This window comes from Lissotriton vulgaris, chromosome 2_1, assembly GCF_964263255.1.
Source record: "Lissotriton vulgaris chromosome 2_1, aLisVul1.2, whole genome shotgun sequence".
Classification (NCBI taxonomy): domain Eukaryota; kingdom Metazoa; phylum Chordata; class Amphibia; order Caudata; family Salamandridae; genus Lissotriton; species Lissotriton vulgaris.
The window spans coordinates 933,121,663-933,142,144 of NC_141687.1; the positions used below are offsets into that span (position 1 = coordinate 933,121,663).

The following is a 20,482-nucleotide window of genomic DNA, read 5'->3' on the forward strand; positions in this document are numbered from 1 at the left end:
CACGCACGTGTAGAAAAGCGGGGACACAGTATATACCGCAAAAGAGAGGCTGTTATGAGTTGCCTGAGTCCGAGGTTGTTGATCAAGGTGGTGGAGTTGGTGTTGTTGTTGTCCTCGAGGTGGAAGTTCAGGCCCCCGAGGAGGATGTAGTCTGTGGAGGCGAGAGCGTGTGTACTGACGAAGTCAGCGATGGAGTCGCTGAACTGTGGCCGTGGTCCGGGGAGGTCTGTAGATGAGGGTTCCTCTGAGGGTGGTTTTAGGATCGGTGTGGACAGGTTTCCGTCAGGAAGACGACGTCTGGGGAGGTTGAGTCGAGTAGGTCCAAGAGTTCAATGGCATGGTTGCAGGCGGAACGGGTGTTGAGAAGAATGCATCTGGGGAGGTAGCTTTCTTTCGCAATGGGTGGGTTGGCGGATCGTATGCTGGTAAAGCTGCAGTTCCGGCAGGAGAAGGGTCCTTGGGTGCACTTCGGGGCAGCCAGGAAGCAGGTGTGTGATCGTCCGGTGTTGAGTGTGTGGAGGGTGCCGGCATCGTAGCGTAGACTGGTGTTGTGGCATTTGCGGGGACAGGGGTCCTGGTGCTGGGTGCGGTCCAGGTGTGGATGGGTGCACAAGGGTTTGCCTTAGGCGTGCCAGCTATGTGAGCCCGCGTAGCGACTGCCATATACGGGGAGGTGGGAGGGAGGAGCAGCTGGAAGGCGGGAGCAGGGCGGCGAATGCACGAGCAGGGGGCGGGCTGCAGGGGACGAAGCAGCGGTACAAAACAGACCGAAGCAGGGCACAGAAAAGAAGGGAAACAATAGGTGAAAGCAATACAGTGAATCCGGAAAGAAGTACACACCAGGGAACAGGAATCAGGAAACAAAGGGGGCACAGGAGAATAAACAAAAAGGGAGACAACACAAATTAACAAGGAACAATGCAGAGATTGCAAGAGTGCAGCTGAGGCACAGGGTCCTCGAACCTATGGCGCTGGGGGAGCAGAGGGACACAGCACACAGGTGGTGCTGTGCGGCGTGGGGGAAATCAGGGTCAAGGTTCGCTCTCCTCATGGTGCAGTGGCTGACATATAAGGGGAGGTGTGAGGGAGGAGCAGCTGGGACACGGGAGCGGGGCGGCGAATGGACAAGCAGGAGGGTGGGGCCACAGGGGGTGCAGTAGCAGGAAAAGAAAACGAGCGGAACCAGGGCACAGAAAAGAAGGGAAACAACAAGCTTGGGTTTGTACATCCTACTGTGCTTGAATGAAACTGATGTACAAAAGACTCTGTAATAAATTCAGCCAGGCATTGACCTAGCTGTAGTACAATGGCATCTCATGGTTTAGGCATCAGATATGGCCTTGTAATATGTCAGGCTCTAAGCATTGATCATAGGCAGGACCCGGTGAGGGACGAACCCAACACAGAGAGTTTGAGCTTGGTAATACCAAAAGATCGAGCATACTAGGCTGGAGTACTCTGCACGTAGTGTGAAGAAATGAGAGTTAGGATGGCCATGTGGCTATAATACAAGGACTGTGGTGAGCAAGAAGACTATGTATCACCAATCGTATTAGAAGAATGTATTGTACCATAAGTTCAGGCGTCACTAGATAAGACGAATATTAACACAAAATTTTAATATATATATATGACAGTTCCAAAGTCTATGCCTAGTTTTTGTTATCATTGTAACCCATGTACTGGTTATTGTGTGCACTGGGAATCTAAGTACAGGACTTTGTCAAAGGCAAAGACAGTTAAACCAACCCACACAAAAATACTGGAATGACAGGAAGTAATCCCCAAACCAGATACAGGTCACTGTTACAACAGAACTGAATTTGAATTAAGTATTTGATTGGTAACTATTGGTACAAGATGGTCTGGCTTTGAAAAGAAGTTACGGGAACCACTGATTGGTAGGTTCAGGATGGGCACTGGATGACAATTGGGTAGGAGCTGCTCTGAGGGATATTAGCGAGAAGCCACTGTGTGGGAATCAGGCATCTAACTACCAAGTGTAGGTATGGCAGGAACCACAAGTAGAATGAGGAATAGAATGGTACAATGGCAGCAGATACAACCAGCTTCTCGTTTAACCTAGTGCAAAGACGCATAGCGTTGTCTAGAATTTTTTTTTAATTGAGCCTACTTCTGAATGTGACCTAAAGACATACAAATGATGGACGAAATGTTGAACAAATCAAACATTTACCCCAGTCAAGAGATCTGGGTTAAATCTGTTGTTCTTTTGCTCACCATGCCATACCAGTTCAGACTCAGCCATATGCAAATTAATCTTGAACCTGCTCCTAATGGGAACAGTCGAGCCCAAACTGCCAAGCCGGGTGCTCCCTGGACCAGAAGCAAGCATCCTGGGACCGGTGTCAGGGTGTCACCCCTCATCAGACAAGCTAGCTTGAAAACTGTGGCATAGTGAGCCCAGAACCCACGTCTGGGCATACCAGGTGCACTCAGTATAAGAAAGCAAACGGCTTGCAAATTATGGACTGAGTGCAGAACAAATCAAACATTAAACCCCAGTCAAGAGATCTGGGTTAATTCCACAGCTGCCACATTCCCTAGCCAAAGCCGAAATGGATTCCAGATCTGACTCAGTCTCCACCGCCGAACAAGAGAGTAGTTTTTAAATGTAACAAAACAAAAAATTTAAAACATCTATACGGAAGTAAGAATATTGGTCAAGTGAAGGACTGTTGATTCTTCATGGACATTGTCAGTTTTGTGGGCTGAAGATTCAACAGTTTTCTCCCTGGCACCAGCTGGACATAACAACTAACTGTAGATCACCTTTGTGGCTAATAGCAACCCAATTGTAGTAGGAAACACTAATTGTGTTAAGGTGGGCAGTGGAGATGAAAATCAATGAGCGGAAACAAGATTTTTTTGTGTATTAGTATTGGTGAATGTTTGTTGCTCTTTTTATCTGTTTTCGAAAAGAAAAGTCACCCCATTTTTTGGAGTATTAGAGTGTTGACCTCTCCAGGGAATATAATTAAGTGTCAGAAGCTTAAAATTACCTATTCTCAAATTGACCAGCAAATCAGAACGCTCCCTTTGCAGTAAGTCCACTCAGACAACATCCGATTACCTCACCACCTAGGGTGTGCTCAGGCAGAGTGGTCCTTCAAATCTCACTTTTGAATACATCACTCGCTTTGGCGTCACATTCATACATGGAGTCCACCTGGATCTGGAGCTGTTACTCCTCAGCCTCTCAGTGCTTCTCGACCTCTCTCTCTCCATGTGGGCACCAAGGCACTCCTCTGTCTTCCTGTTTTTATTTGAATCATATGTTCCTCAGGATGGAATAAATCTCGTGATGAATGCCTTTCAATGGAATAAACATCCTCAGGAATGACCTTCATATCAATAGAAATATTTGAGGCAACTGAGCTGCTATATAGAGTTTCTCAAGTACAGATTACTTTATGGTTTTTTTTCTTCCAGAATCACATAGAGCCTGTTGCTTCACTCAGAAGCTGTTCTTTGCCCACTGCCTGCTTTTGACTCACTGCTCTGTACCTCTTTTCGTTTTCCTTGCCACTCCTTCCAACACAACAAGTCGATTCACAGCTCTTTACAACTCTGCTTGCTTCTGTAATCTCAGTAGTAAACACCGCAACGTAAGAATGTCAGTGTCACTGCTGACATCCTTTAGTGACACCAGCCCAATCTATGTCAGAAAAACAGTCCAGCACTGTGAAGGGCAGCCATGTTTTGTTACTCACCTCACCAGAGCATGGTCTCTGCTTGCAGGCTGTATTGCGAATTGTTCACTGTTATGCTCGTCATGTTTCTTCTGACGACCGATTTTATAATGTTCTTATGTGTGTCTTGTTTTTTTCCCCTTTCACTGATTTAGAAAGCCGACCTGGCTGTCGCTCCTCTGACCATCACCCACATCCGTGAAAAGGCTATTGATTTCTCCAAGCCCTTCATGACTCTGGGCATCAGCATCCTCTACCGAAAGCCCAATGGGACAAACCCAAGCGTCTTCTCCTTCCTCAACCCCCTGTCACCAGATATCTGGATGTACATTCTCTTGGCCTACTTGGGGGTCAGCTGCGTGATGTTTGTCATCGCCAGGTAAGGCATGTTGTGGTGTCTCAAACATATAAATATAAATAAATAAAAAATGCACACAAATAATTTTCATTGTGAATTTATGGAAACCACTGTTCTGGAAACCTGATTACTTCTCTTTATATACAAATAATTAAAAAAACTCGGATTCTTTAAATCAGGGTTATGTCAATTAAAGGACCATAGACACATACCATACACTTGGAAAATAGACCCTCAGTACAGGAGATTTTACTCTAATCAAGAGAAAGAGTTGGCCTAACCCTCATAAGACTGTCAAACATTTACCCAATAACATTTGAAAGGTATTAGAAAAGCAGTAAAGAGTGAGTTAGGCCTGAAATTCATATGAACTTTAAAGCGTGTTGGTACTGGCCCTTTCCACAGGGTCATCCCATCCCTTTTGCCTTCTTCCTCCTACTTTTTCAGAATATGTTTTTGTTGGCCTTAGGACTCGGAGCACTTTACCACTTCTAACCAGTGACAAGTGCATGCGCTCTCTTCTCTAAACATGGTAATATTGTCTCACGTCCAATTGGCATATTTAATTTGGGGAACATCCTTTACAACGCAACTTTTACCACGCAGTTCCTTTACGACGCAATTTTTACAACGCAAACCATTACAACGCATTGCGCTGGGGGGGCGCTCTAGGATAGGGAATAGGTTTAATGTACTATCCAACACCTTCCCTACTATCCACTGGGACTGGAGTTGGAAAAGTAAATTAAACTATTCACTATCCAGCGCCCCAAATCACTATGCGTTGTAAAGGCATGCGTTGTAAAAACCGCGTTGTAAAGGCATGCGTGGTAAAAGCATGCGTTGTAACGTCATACATCCATTTAATTTACTTATATGTCCATTATAAAGTGCACTACATTTTACCAGGGCTTGCAAATTAAATGCTACTAGGGGGCCTGCAGCCCTCATTGTGCCACTCACATTAGTAGCCCTTTAAGCATGACTCAGGCCTGCCATTGCAGAGCCCATGTGTTCAGTTTATACTGCCATTTTCAACTTGCACAATAAACCTTTTGCCAGGCCTAAACCTTCCTTTTTAACACATATAAGACACCCCTAGGGAACACCCAGGGTGTAATGTATTTCAAAAGTAGGACATATATTTTAAAATGTTACAAGTCCTGATAGAGAAAAACTTTTAAATTAATTTTTCACCACTGCAAGGCCTATATCATCCATAGGGTAACATTGGTTTTACCTTATTACATTTTATAAGCATATTTTCCAAATTGGAAGATATAAAAGTTTAGTGTCTTTGGAATTACAAATTAAAATCATAATTTATGGTGAAGTTGGATTTTAAGTTACAATTATTAAAATGCTACTTTTAGAAAGTTGCCATTTTTTTTCTTAGCCATTTGGTGCCTGCAGCCTGTTTCTAGCCACAAGACCTGGTGTAGTTGGCAGTTGGAATTTCTGTATTCCTCTCATACAACGACACACAATGGAAGCTCAGATGTGACCTAATGGGCCTTTACTGGCAGCGAAGGGAGTGAGGGTCTGAGCCTAGCCTCACTTACACCTGAATAGGACGTGTCCTGTCCTCATTCAAAGAGCTGAATATTCCAGTAGTTAGTCTGGAGCAAAGGCAGGGAAGTCAGGGCATCTGTGCACCTCAAAGGCATGCATCTAGAAGCTTTTCTCCACTTCAAAGGCCAACTCTGTACATAACAAGGACCTGAGACTCCACCACATCAGTACACTTTTAATATTCTGCCAGGTAGAACGACTGTGGTGTAGAAGCCCCACAAAACTCGGGAGCGGCTCATTGCATTGACTGCACGCCACATGTTTGACCCGGATCCACACAACGCTGTTCAACCAGGATTTTAGGTACTCTGTTCAGCTGGCCTAACTGGGTCCCTGTAGCTGGCCTGCGTTCATTTGCAGTCGGCCTGAACTTGTCAGTTCCACATCCAGATATATCTAATAGCGTTTAGTGCTTTTTGGTGCTATTTTCACTATAAACTTTAAAATTCAATATCTCCAGTTCTACTAATTTAATTGTTGTCATTCTGGTCTTGTTATATTTATTAACAATTACTCCTTGTTCCTAACTCTGTTCTGGGCTCTTTTTTGTAGTGTGGTTTTACTGTCTGAAATGTTCCACAAATACTTTACACATTGCCTCTAAGTTAAGCCTGACTGCTCTGTTCCAAGCTACCAGGGGGTTGAGCACAGGTTTATTTGGGGTTTGTTCTTGCCTTACCATGACAAGGATTCTCGTTGCTGCTTGACCAGGGGTTACACCCCAGTCAACCAACAACCCAATTTCTTGCTATGTGGATTTTGGTGCCTGCCACACATTAATTTCTCCAAGGCCCGCTATTTTGCAGGCATTATCTCTAGTAAATATCAGCAGGTTTGATCTACTGGACTTGTATTTTATGGCACCATGTGTTTACTGAGTGTGAGCAAATCCACACAATTCTTAATTTTGATGTTTACTGTGACAGGAGTTACTGCTTATATTGTAATCACAATTCTTAATTTTGACGTTTACTGTGACAGGAGTTACTGCTTACATTGTAATACTGTGGGCTATTAGTAGTGATGGCCTACATATTAAAATATAAATATACTGCATTAACATCATAAGTGTTTTAGAGGATGCTATCTGAGGCATAGGTGCATTATTCACAAAGCCAGTGCTGTTTACCATTCATTCTGCATAATCTTGAGTTCAAACATTACTGACAAGTTGGTTTAGGCCTAAGTTTGGGGGGAAGGAGACGAGGAAGCTCCAGTTCTGTAAACATCTCGCACTAGAACATGGCATAGAGTAATAATGCTTGATTTTTTGGGGCATCTTTAGAGTCTAGACTACTAAGTGTGAAGGAAAAGTGTTTTACACACCTCTGTTTTTTTATTGGGTCTCTTGGTGTTATTTTTTGCTGTTGTATTTTTATGGTACATATACAATGCTATATGTTTCTCCTCAATTTCTATTCTTTATTTCATTCTGTCAAGATAGTGAGCTCAGTACTGCAATTGTGTTATAGTTATAATAAAATCAAACCAAGTCTGATGCGCCGCTAACTGTTCTCAGTGCCTCACTGCATTACACATGATGTGCATGATTTGAGATGGTAGTACAGGGCAGGTTCTACACGAAGGCCATTAAAGGCAGCTGCGTTATGGAACTGACACAGGAGGTCACAAAAAGGAGCCGGACTACAACAAATTGCCTCAAAAAAGATCTTCCTATAGATGGGGCAGGCGCACCCAAATACCAGACTGTAACTTTCCCTGGGGTTCAGAAACTCATTGCAAAGCAGTTGTGCTAATGAAACGAAAAACTCACTCTCTGGTTCATGCCAGGTCCCTGCACCTAGCAACCACTGGATCATTGTTGCAACAACCGTCTTTTGGATAGTATTTTTCATCCCTCATTTGTCTCTAAGTGCTGTGGAAGCGCCACTGTGTTGGGCACTGAATGTGTCTGATTGCCCCGCCCCTGCACCTCTCTCTGAGAAGTCAGCCTAGTGTAGAACCTCCTGACCAGTGGGAAGGTCAGTCGGTTCTGTTCAGTCTGATGCCCCTACAAATATATAATCTTTTGATTATATTAATCATAAGAGCTGACCTTCATTCGTGTCGAACTTCTGATCTTCCATCATCATGGCTGGTGATAGTCGTGAGACAGGTCCCAGCCACATGTCCATCAGGAGCAGAGGACCTGCCAAGGCCGAAACAGCTCTACAAATATCAACGTGGCTGTAGTGAACGTCAGGGTGAGCAGGAGAACCATCTGCACCTACACAACCCCTCTGGCTCCCTTCTCCCAAAGTGTTTTGGGGAGGCCTCGAAGCGGCATAGGGTGTGTGGCGCAAACCGGAAACAAGTAAGTAAAAAAAATGCTCATCTACAGCATGTGTGGTGCTTGTGCCCATGACTGGAAGGCCTTTCAGTGCAGGCTGTAGGATGTGTTTTTTCTATCTTTATTTTTTATTGGATCCCAGGTCCTATAATATTTTAAAATCAATATTAAAAATAACAACACTAGAAATAATATTGATAATGTCACCACTACTACTGCTACTGCTAATAATAATAATCTTTATTAGGATTATTATTGTTATTATTATTATAACTGGAATGAACAGCTACCTTCATTTCATAAAGTGCTGTAGATGCACAGGGGGTTGGAAAGGAGAGAAAGTTACCTAACATTAAATAACTGAACTTAAGAGCAGGCAGCCTTTAAAAGACATATATTCTATTTGGCCATAGTTTGAAACTATTTCAGCGAGTCAGTGAAGATGTAATGAGTTGTTCTCATGAATGGAAGGCAATGCAATAGAACCTCGCCTTAGCACAATCCAGAGGGACGGCATTAGCAAACACATAATACAAGTTCTAAAGGATCGTCCTGTATTTCAATGCAAGGCAATGATTATAATCTGAATCAACAAAGAGGCAGCCAGAGAGAAATCTTTCAGAAAGATGTGACAACACTTAGAGGAGGTGGTGGGGCCAGAGATGCATCGAGGGAGGCAGCACTTTGTGCGAGAGTGGGTGTGAACGTGGTTGCTGTCCTCTTTAAATATCCCCTTGGAGTCACTCGTGAGATCTCTTTTAGAAATCGAACAAATTGTTTCAAACCTAATTATAAATTTCTTGAATATCGCTGTGCTTAACACAGTCATTTGGAAATGAGCATGTTAGCCTCCCACCACAGTCATCTGAAGACACTATGGTGCACATTTACCAAAAAAAGGTCAGGAGAGATTTGTTTCTCCATAGGTTCAGTGTAGATGTAAATGACTCCATTTGGAGCTTGTTCTCCCTGAAAATTCTTTCTGATGTAAGACAAGGAGAACGCTTAAGTCGGAGCGGATGCTGCAGCTGCTGGTGCTTCTCACTGTGTGACATCTTCCACTGCATGGAAGGAAGCCTGGGGCTGATTGTCGAGCGAGCCTCACATCTTAAGCACATCCAGCTCTTCGAGACTGGAGGAACACCCTGTAAATGTCACTTCATTACATCTCTCCTGCGTCCTAATGGGCTGTACAGGGTTTTATGTTTTTTGATGTGGCTGAGTCTGATCGCTCATTTACCGCTTTCTGAATATTCTCTCTGATGCAAGCCGCAGCGGTAGACCCCAGCACAGGCCTTGATGTCATCGCCACATTGTCTTTCGAAGTTTTCGTTTGATCTTCCCAATGCAGCCGAGTACTTTTCCTTTGACCATGCTAGAAAGGTAGGTAGGTAGGTAGGTGAGTAAGTGGTGCCTCAACTGAGGTAAAACAGGTGAATGGTATGTTTGCAAACAGCCTGATTACCGAACATCCTGTCAGCTAATAGTTCATTTGCAGGTTATGCTGCTACAGCGTTTAAAATCATTTTAGAAGTAATGAAAACCCTTCAGGGTCATTGAGACCCTGTCTTCGGCTCCCATGCCGGAGGACCACCCGGGTATAGAGACCTGTACCTTTCTTTCTTTTAAGCAAATGATCATCCAAAAAGAGAGTTCATTTGTAAAAACAAAACATCAATGGCCCTGACAAGCAGGGAACGCTATTCATGTGCTTTGGGGGCCATAGTTTATTTTTCAGGCGGGTCTGCCATACCCCTAAATAGAAAATGGTCTCGATAACCAAGATCCAATAGCCTATAGGCAACTAAACAACTGCTCCCCTCTGAAAGAAAGAAAGAGAATTCTTGCAATCAATGAAAGAATAAACTGCGTGTTACTCTATATTTTCTTTATATTGAATGAATCACAATTTTACAAAGATAGTTATATTTATACAACTATCTTTGTAAAATTGTGATTCATTTAATATAAAGAAAATATAGAGTAACACGCAGTTTATTCTTTCATTGATTGCAAGAATTCTCTTTCTTTCTTTCAGAGGGGGGCAGTTGTTTAGTTGCCTATAGGCTATTGGATCTTGGTTATCGAGACCACTTTTGAAATTAAGTTTTGACCGCACCCAACAAAACCAATTTCGTTTAAACTAACATTAACCCAGGTTCTGAGGGACACAGGTTCAACCCCGTTCTTGTATATTAAAAAAAAAAACAACAACAAAAAAACTCCTAAATAGGGCAGGTCCAATATGACTTTAACCAGGCAACCATTTTATGAATGGTGTTGGAAGGTGAATTTATTAGTAGGTGCAGGTAGGTACCTACAGCTAGTAATAACACCAAAATCGCAAATAAGGTCCAATTAAGTACTCAATAAATTAATCCTTGCTCAACCCTTGGTAGCTTGGCTGCGGGCAGATGGGCTTAACTTAGGAGACAGATGTGTAAAGCATTTAAAAACACACCAATACAGTAAACAAATAAGAAACAAAACACAATAAAAATCCAACACTAATTAATAAAGACAGGAATTATTTGCATGATTAAAACGAAACCAAGAAAATCAAAAACCAATGTAGGCAACGGGGACATAATTTTTCAAAGATTAAATGTAAAACTAGCGCTTAGAAACAAGTAGCGTTCAAAGAGTTAAAAAAGGTCACGCTTGACACGGACAAAGCCGAGAGTTCAGTTTGCCTGTGAAGTAACACTTTTACACTTACTTCCAGAAGTGTTTCTTGAGGCAGGAAAGTGGTCCACAGTACCAGCCAATGGTTCTGAAGTTCTGTTTACCTCTTGGGGTCTGCGACTACAACTCCCACTTTACCCTTGGTCCATCCAAGTAAAATCCAGGTGAAGCTTGTCAGCTGAAGTAATCCCTGCTGTTAATTGTGTAAGTAGCCCTTTCAGCGTTTTTCTACCTATTGCTGATTAGGGAGTCCACTTGTTATCATTAAGAAAGGCAATTACCTTTTGTTACAAAACCTTGTGAGTGCAACAGGTGCAGTCCATATGAGTGCATTGCTCTCTTGTGCAGTCCAAAGGTGCAGAAGGACAGTCCTTCTTCTCCAGATGTTTTTCTTAGGTATTTGAAGGTCCACAGCACCAGTCATGGGCCTAGAAGCTCAGATTTGACTCTTGGAGGTTTGAGACTACAATTCCCACTATGCACCTGGTCATATCCTTAAAGTCCAAGCGAAGTTGGTCAGCTGGGCTTGTCTTGATGGCGTTGATGTAGGTGGATTCATGAAGCTCTTTTGTACCTGTTTCTTTCAGGGAGTACACTTCTAAAGCCTTTGGAAGCATGGCAAAGTCCTCTTTTGTGAAGTCCAAAGTGTGCAGCAGGGCAGTCCTCTTATGGTGCAGACCAGGGGTTTAGCAGGGCAATCGTTTCTCTTTATATTTCCAGACAGGAATATGAGTTGCTGAACAGCTCTCTCTATATTTATTACAGTTTCTGGTCTGGCAAGCAAGGGGGTACCCCTGACCAATGGGGTGTGGGGTGCCATCCTCTGTGATGACAATTCCTTAGAAGTGTGGCATATTTATGTCCCAGAAAGCACTTCTCAACAAAAAACAAAATGGAGAGAATCTCTCCTGGAGGTTTAGATCTGGTTAACCCTTCTCTACACTTACCTTCCAGCCCCTCTCCTAATCTAATTACAGGGAGTCCCACCTGGCGGGGGGTGCAGAAAGTGGTGGTGGGCCTGATTCCTGTCCTTTCTGTCTAACTCCTTTGAAAAACAGTTTGGCTACCCAGCCCACTTTTATGGATTGGCATCAGCAGAAGCAGATTTCCTTCCACCAGATGTCGCCATTGTCTCAGCCCTGGTCACTTCTCACCAAATCAAGGGAGCTTCGCTCAGCCTGTCAAAGGCTGGCCAATACGAAGAAGCTTCTAGAGGGCTGAATTTGGTAACTTTAGGAAATCAGTTCTATAATTCCTTTCCTTCAATAGTCATAATATATCCAACCTTGGCAAGTTGCTGGATTTACTCCAACTGTTATTTTCATACTGAATTATTTTCTAGCTCACTTCTTTCAAAGTTAAGCATTATTAAAATGTAAGAAAGCCTTCCAATGTTAGCCTATGGAGCTACTGTAGTACAATGGGGAAATGGAAATAGGCAGTTTTTCCCTCACCACTGTATATAAAACATATTTTATAATGTCCCTGATTATTATTATAATGTACCCTACCCTTGGTTCACATTGGGGAGACTTATATGTTATGTTATGTTAAATGAATTTATACAGCGCACGTACACCAGGCGATTTCATGGCGCTCATGAGCAAGAGAGGGGCTGTGACAGTGATGCATTTGACTTACAGATATGCCTGAGTGAAGAGAAATGTTTTAAGTAGTTTCCTGAACTGTGCGTAATAGGCTGTAAGCCTCACTTCCACCGGAAGCAAATTCCAGAGCTGTGGAGCTAATACCGCAAATCTGAGCCCTCCGTGTTTCTTACTTTAAAATACGGGGGGTCAGCAAATTAAGATAGGAGGAGCGTAGTTCTTTAGAGGGGATATAGCGCTGAATCCTGGAAGAGAGGAAGGCAGGGCCATTCCCCGTTAGGGCTTTGAATGAGGTGCATCCCAGTTTAAAGGCACAGCATTTAGCCACCGGGAGCCAGTGAATGCTCTTCAATAGGGTTTTCACGTGATGTCGTATCGGCTGGTAGGCGATAAGTCTGGCTGCGTGATTTTGCACCAGCGCAATCGTTGTAGTTGATCTGCGGGGATGCCAACGTAAAGCGAGTTGGCGTAATCAATACGTGACATTAACAAGGCAAGGATAGTCAGGGTTAGGGCCTCAGTGGTTAAGAATCTGCTGATCTTCCAGATTCTGCGAAGATGGAAGAAGCACGCCGAAACCTCTGAGCTTATCTAGGCCTTCATGAAAAGATCGTTACTAATCATGATCCCTAAACTCTTGACAGAAGTTGCAGGGAGTGGGGGACTACCTAGTGTAGGGGCCACAAATTGGCATTCCATGGGTTTTCTAATCCACCTGTGAGGATGAGCTCAGTTTTGTCTGGGTTTAAGTTCAGTTGGTTGTCGTTCATCCAGGCGCTAATAAAGCTTAGTGTGGACTGGAAGTTGAGAGCTGAAGAGATGGTAAGATTGATATCAAACACCAACTGAAGGTCATCTGCATAGTTAAAAGTGACAACGTTTTGCTCACGCATAGACCAGATCAGGGGGAATAGGTATAGATTGAACAGTAGGGGCGAAAGGGAGGACCCCTGAGGTACCCCACATGCCAATTTCATTTTCTGGGATGAGAAATTTGCCAGGCAAACTGCCTGGAAATGGTTTGTAAAGAAAGGAAGAAATCCACCTCAAAGCCATGCCCTGGTCCCCAGCATTTCTGACATGGTTCATCAGAATATCATGATCCACCATGTCAAAAGTAGCTGACAAATGAATGAGTACCAGGGCCTGGGTAAAGCCTCTGTCCATCCCCCCACTGAGTTCATCCATGACTGCAAGGATGACAGACTCTGTTGAATGTGCCGGCCTTAATTCAGCCTGGTGAGAGTCCAAGAAGTGAGGTAGTTCAATGAAGAAACTCAGGGAGTTTGCCACATGAGCTTCTAGGATTTTCCTGAGATAGGGCAGCAGAGAGATGTGCTGGTAATTACTGAGCACTAATGGATCCAAATTAGTTTTTTCAGGATCGGGATAATCTCAGCACTTTTCAAGGTGTCGGGGTTAATACCAAGTTTTAGCGAGTTGTTGAGAAGTGATAAGGGGGGTCGGGGCAAGCAAAGAAAGCCTCGTGTAAGATATGCAGTGGGCAACAATCAGTGGTGGAGCCAGAGCTAACTTTTTTTAGAAGACTAAAAAAGATTTCCTTTGAAATTGGGGGGATTTGGTTAAGTACAGGTGTACTTTTTCTAGAGGGAAGCAGGCTATAATGGAGAAGGCTGGTGGAATGCTTGTTTTAATCAGAGTAATTTTATTAAAGAAATAAGAATTGAGCGAGTCACATAGAGATTGCATGGGGACAGATTTTGCTCTAACCCTGTCTGGGTTGGTAAGTTTGTTGACTATGAACTTGTTTGCTGAATTAACAATCTTTGTAGAGAAGTATTCCGCCTTAGTCTGGAGAATTGCGTTTTTATAATCTTTGAGCAAAGTGACGTAAGAGGCTCTTTTATCCAAGGAGTAATCATGTCTCCACCTACGTTCGGCTTGCCGTAGTGCAAGTTTTTTAATTTTAACTCGTTGGAGAACCATCGTTGAGCATCGTGGGGATGCAAAGTCTTAATTTTCTTGAAGGGGGCAATGTAATTCTAGCAGATTAAAGCCAAACTGTAATATCCGCTGCCTAAGTGTGCAGAGATTCTTCAGTGGTAGGAGCTGTAGCTGTAAGTATGGAGGAAAATTCGCCCATGTTAGCATGATTACAATTTCTAGCCAGATTATTTTTTATCTGAGCATTTTCCTAGGTGGAATAGTGGATATAACAAATGTGATAAGATGGTGATTCGATCAAGTACAAGGTAAAATAGAAAACTTAGATAGTTCCAAGTTAGAAGTCCATACTTGGTCTCAGGAATGCCCCTTTATGTGAGAGGCTGTCTTCACATGCTGAGTACAATTAATTCCAGTGAGGAGATTGGTGAATTCCGTGCAGTTCACGCTCTCTCTTGCGTCATTAGGCCAGTAATTAAAATCTCTGATTATTAGGAGTCTGGCATGATTTATAGCTAGATAGGAAATCATTTTGCCTAATAGTTGAGGGAAAGTAGGCATGTGGTTAGGGGGTCTATAAAATAGGGCACAGATGAAAGAAGATTGTGGGGATTCAAATTTGAGTATAAGGCTGTCCACAGAAAGGATACCTGTTATCCCTAATGTAGTAAACTGGAGATTCTGATGGATAATGGCAGCCACCCCACCTGTAATTCCAAAGTTGAATTTGGACTTAGTTGTATTTTAAGAGCAGCCTTCAAGGCAGGGCTGGCTTTTAAAATGACCACAGGCACCACAGATGTGCACACTTCAGTCCATTAAATCTACTGGGTCTCTAAACCTACATGACCTACCATGTAGGGACTTAGAGGAAGGTTGTCAGTACCAATTTTAATTACACCTAATTGCCATGTAACTTTTAAACAAATCACTGGCCCTGGGCCTGGTTAGCAGCGCTCAGGGAACAATCAGATTCAGAGAACACCAGTATCAATAAAAAATGGGGGCAGAAAATGGGGAGACAGCTGCAAAAATATCCTATTTCCTCCCAGATGGACTGTGAGGTCCATCTGACATCAGAGCCAGCTGAGGGTCTCCCATTGAAAACTGAGTGGTTCTCAGCACTGTTAATAGTGGTGAGAGGACTGATAATTTCTCATTTGGCAATGGGATACCAACCATATTTTGACAAGTGATGGTCATACAAAACCCAACAAAATGACCCACCCTAGACATTTGACTGAGAATCTGGTTGCTTTCCTATATTCCTGTTCAAGTTGTTAGATGACTCAATGTTGGCAAGTTCCCATGAGTCTGGTACTGCATTACTTTATAAAACATCATAATCTGGTTCGTTGGTCCTGCGGGTTAAAGAAATGTTTACCAAACCTAAAAATTACAGAATGCAATAGTCTGATTAATGAATGGAACACACTAACTTCTAGACAAGGAGTCATCAGGCAGGCCTAGCGTCTTCTGCAATTTCCATGCAAGCCGTTTCTGTTGGTATCCCTTCCATACTACTGCAGTTGGCACCACCCACTGCCCCTACCAGCATTGCCAATGACAATACTGACTGTAGGAAAGTGCCCTTTTTTATAATCACTGCTGCCCCCACAGTTTGCCTCAATGCTGATGGTTATGACTCTGAAAATGCACTGGAGTCTGCTGCTCAAGCTCCAGTGCCAGTGCTCTCTCCCTGAAAATGGTATGTGTAAATTGGTAATCCAAATGAAAAGGGCTTTACCCCCATTATAAGTCCATAGTATATGATACCAGTTTGGCCAGGGCATGCTGGTGAAGGAGTCACCAGGGCTTGCAGGACTATTTGTGCCACCCTCAGTGACCCAAGTAAACTACTGACAGCATGCCTGCCATTGCAGACTGCAGGAATAGTTACAATGCTCCAATTTAACCTTTCCCTCACCATGTGTTACAAAGTCAATGTACTGCTTTTAATATATGTCAGAAAAAAACAACAAAAGAGTGTCCCTTTTACAGGAGGGATGGGAATATGCACGGAGCACAAGGAATCAACAACAGCCCATTTGGTTTGTTTTTAAAGCCCTCACTCACCGACCTGGTCGGTGACTTGCTTCATCATCGGGCCCCACCGGGTGTGACCGAATGCCACCCCGGTGTGCTGCGACGCCAGAATTACTGCGGAGCTGGTCTTGTGAGGAAGGAGGGGCTATGTGATAGGTAACGTGAATAGTGTCAGAAGTGGTGGTTTAAAATTGCCTTGAATGTATCAAAAATTATTTAATAGGTGATCATCAAGGACAAGGTTTAAAAAATGTGATGGTGAACAAGGCCAACTAATTGGATGGTCTTGTACCAATAACATTAAGTGAAAGTGTAGTTGGTCAACATGTTTCAGCCGGTGTGGTATATTAACCTGGCATTCGTCAGGACCTAGAGTGTAAACCCCGGCGGTCTAGGCACGCTAAGGCCCATCCGACCGTGGGCCGTGAAAGTGAAAAATTGTGTCTGTGAAGAAAAAACGAGAGGAGGGCTACACCAGCCGAGGGCGGGGAGCAAACAACCTCAAGTCTCTGAATTTCAGAGACAAAAAATTAAAACTTCACAAGGGATGGTATTACACCCCATAGACCACGGGAGGGGGGGACAGCGCTTTTTGGCACATCGCCCACTACGCCAGTCTCCCGCCGATAAACCTGGTCGGCCCTCGGAACCGGGTCTCGCCGAGATGATGAAGCAAGTCACCGACCAGGTCGGTGAGTGAGGGCTTTAAAAACAAACCAAATGGGCTGTTGTTGATTCCTTGTGCTCCGTGCATATTCCCATCCCTCCTGTAAAAGGGACACTCTTTTGTTGTTTTTTTCTGTTAATCCCTGGGGACTAAGAGTGTTCGCACCTCTCCCTATCTCTCTTTTTGTTGTTAAATTTAATATATGTCAGTCATCCCTAAGGAAGGCCTCCTCAAGCCCAGGAGGCAGGGTGCATTATATCAAAGGTGTGGGTATGTCAGTGCAAGCTTCTATGTTCCTACAGGGGCATTTACCAATAAAGTACACTATAAGTGATAGATGATCTGTAGGATAAAATGGGCTGGCTCCTGGACAAACACCAGGTTGGCAGCTCCATTATAGTGCCACCTAAATATGGCGTATTTGTTATTGAACAATATGCCTTCTCTCCCCTGACATCAACCTCTTATCGAAAGCAATGTGACATGCTCCCAGGTGCCTCCATTAGAGGTCACCCACCTTGTTGTCCCAGCTTCTCTGTGCTATGGCTGGCAGCTGGTGCTTGCTGCCACCAAGACAGGAATCTGGCCTCCTGCCAGGCATGGCGATCACTCCCAGAAGTCAGGAACAAAGGCCTAGGCAGGAAGGAGGTCACACCTCCTCCCTCCCGAGAGGGCTAGTGAAGTGGCACATCAAGCCAGTGAGCTTCAAAGGCTACACCAACTCTGATATGCAGTCAGGACTGACTCCCAAATGAGAAAACAGCCCTCCCCACCGCAGGCACATTTGCACCTGGGCAGGTGGGACATTAAAAGTATCCAAGAGATGTACACTAGCAAGAGGTTAGCCACACCTCAACTCTGGCACCTGCATTGGCTTGCGGGCCCGTTTTCTTGAAAATATGGAGGCGTCATCCCATCTGTGGACTTAAAAGAGCTCTTCAGTGCTCTGTTATTTGGACCCGCTTTTTATCTATTTACTTATGTGGAGCGGGACCACAGCTAGTATGCATTCAAATAGTTGTAAACCTTGGAAAGTGTAACCTAACCGGGTGCAACAATTTTTTTTAACACTCTCAGCATAGAGCTGCGTGCTTCAGCGTCACATGTTACTTTGAGATGGAAATTGTCCTATTTTGCTCATGTTTTTGAGGACTGCCTGAGGACCTTGAAATATTTCACGCATGATCTCATCCCCGTGGAGAAAAGCAATTAGGTCCCTGGATTTTATACCTATTTTTGTTTTGGGAGACTCATCCCTCACTACGTTTCTAAATATTATCTTTCGAAATAAGGTTCAAACTACTGTTATATAGACCCCTTTTTGCACCACATATAAGAAAGCTACTGGATGTTTATGGATGACCATTAACCACCTAATGAATAATTGACCAACTGCACCCTGACGAAGGAACTGTGGGTTTTGGACTCCCCTCCGAAACGCGTGTCGTCGCTTTTCTTCCCTTGTTTTACTTTATGTATTTATGAAATGTACTATGATGTTAGTACGAATTTGTAGAGCACACGTTCACCCTGGGGTTTCTTGGCGCTGTGTACCGCTGGGGAACCCGTCCTGGCTTTCACTGTGAGATGGTCCCTATTGGGCATCCCCAAGGTGAAGCCAGGCATCCCCGGCAGCGAGGGGGCCGTTGTGGAGATTAAGCAAGCTATTGCCCAGAGTTGCAGCGTGGGACCCATGGTTAGCGAGGCACCGAGACGAAATTTATCGAGCCCGCTAACATTGGTTCCATACCCTGCCGCGTCGGGAATTGAACCCTGGTCCCAGGCCGACCTCTGCTTCTGGGTCTGCTGCCTCTAACCAGTAAGCCGCACTTCTCCTAGAATGTCTTGGAGTATGTCTTGGAGTATGATAGTGTCATGTATGATTGTGAGTTGTGTGTCTGGTTATGCTTGAGTGCATTGTTTGAGATATGTATTGAACTTGTTCTTTGGGCTCCAATTATACCACTTGAAAATGAATATATAAACATATTTTTGACAAATAAAAAGATTAATAAGTAATGAATTGTGGGGCAATGTAATGTTGATGATTGAGGTACCACCCGATTATTAATTAAATGTTAAGGATAGGTTTTCTGTTGTTGTTCATTTGTACCCTGCCTTCCTCTCCTTACATGACATGATTCAGGGACCCTCTTTTGTTTCACCTGGAATCCGCATCATCTGCAAATGACCGATTGTCACTACGTTTTTCCCATAGATTAAAATGCAAAAGTTCTGCAGTATTGAATTGCAGTAATTTATTTTTTACCCTAACTCCTTTTATATGTATCTGATCACGTTCATTTTGGTATCTGAATTAAGATAAAAGTACACTTTTTACAAATGGTGTCGAATTTCGATTGAGTTGTGTCAATTTATTTTTGTCCATGTTGGTATACTAGAATACTTAACACATGTTCCTCTAGTAAAGTCTGACTGCTCTTTGCCACACTTCAAGGACTGAGCTAAGGATTTATTACTTCGAATCCAAGGACCATTTTGGGGTCTGTAAGAGTATTGCATTATGAAGCCTGACCAACATCACCACATAATACTCCACCTTCCTACACCCCTGACTGCCATAATACCTGCTAATGATCAGCTCTTCCTTGCCGTCTCTGCAGAAACATTTGAAACTGGTTTTGTTGTGCTAGAACTCAGAGCCAGCACTTGCTTTAGTAGCGCTCTGGTTGGAAGAAATGTGCCCAGCTTACAGGTGCCTAAAGCAGGCCCTGCGAAAATAGTGGAAAAAATACTTTTTGAGATACTGCATGATGACACTCCAGGGGGTGTACCATGGACTTGACCACATTTGTGATTAAGAAGTACAAATCAAGGGTATATTTATCTAGGTTTGTGTTGCTTTGCATGATGCAATGGGGTGCAAAAGCAACACAACCCTTAAGCTGGATTTATCAAGCCATGCATTTTGTTGTTCTGATGTTATCAAGCCACTCAGGGCCTTGCGAGGTGGCCTGCAAGGCCCTGAATGGCTTGATAACATCAGAACAACAAAATACAGCTCAAATGGCTGTGTTCGGTTACTCTGCCCCAGGGAGGCATTGCAAGGGTGAAGCGTATGAATGCATCAGAATGCCACACCTTCCCAGGGGAGGTGTAACGAGGAGAAATATGTTTATTCCTCCTCATTCCTTCCTCTTTCTAAGTGTGCTGCATTCTGCAGCACACACAGAAAGAGGAAAATGCCCCCGGTAATTCTTTTTTGTGCAGGAGAGTGGCCCTTCCTGCACAAAAACAATACTGCTTACAACACAGGCACTCTTGCACCATGGTGCAAGGGTGCCTGTACTGGCGCTATGTAGCACATTCTGCGCCAGCATTGGGAAAAGTGTTGTATTATGGTATTATGCTAGATACAGGGCATTCCTGCCCTTTCCCTGTCACATAGTGCAGCAAGGTGGCTTACTGTGTTACACTGTGTGACATTTTGTTAAATATGCCCCCCAGGTGTTTGATTTTTCTTGAATTGAAAATAAAGGGTACCCTTATGTTGATATCTGATGAGCCCTAGGGAAGATGTAATTTCATGCAAAACGTGTTGGCTTAAAAAAGTGGCCAGTTTCTAACCTCAACTCCTGTTGATGAGATGAGGTTAGAAACTGGCCACTTTTTACCCTG

At 43.7% G+C, this 20,482-nt stretch overlaps 1 protein-coding gene across 1 annotated transcript in view; it reads left to right on the top strand.

Annotated features, from left to right (window-relative positions):
- GRIK3 (glutamate ionotropic receptor kainate type subunit 3) overlaps nt 1–20,482 on the top strand; it is a 653,994-nt gene that overhangs the window by 511,669 nt on the left and 121,843 nt on the right. Inside the window, exon 11 of the mRNA XM_086954197.1 lies at nt 3,869–4,092. Coding sequence (XP_086810323.1) covers nt 3,869–4,092 — 224 coding nt within the window. The remainder of the gene's footprint in view (nt 1–3,868; nt 4,093–20,482) is intronic.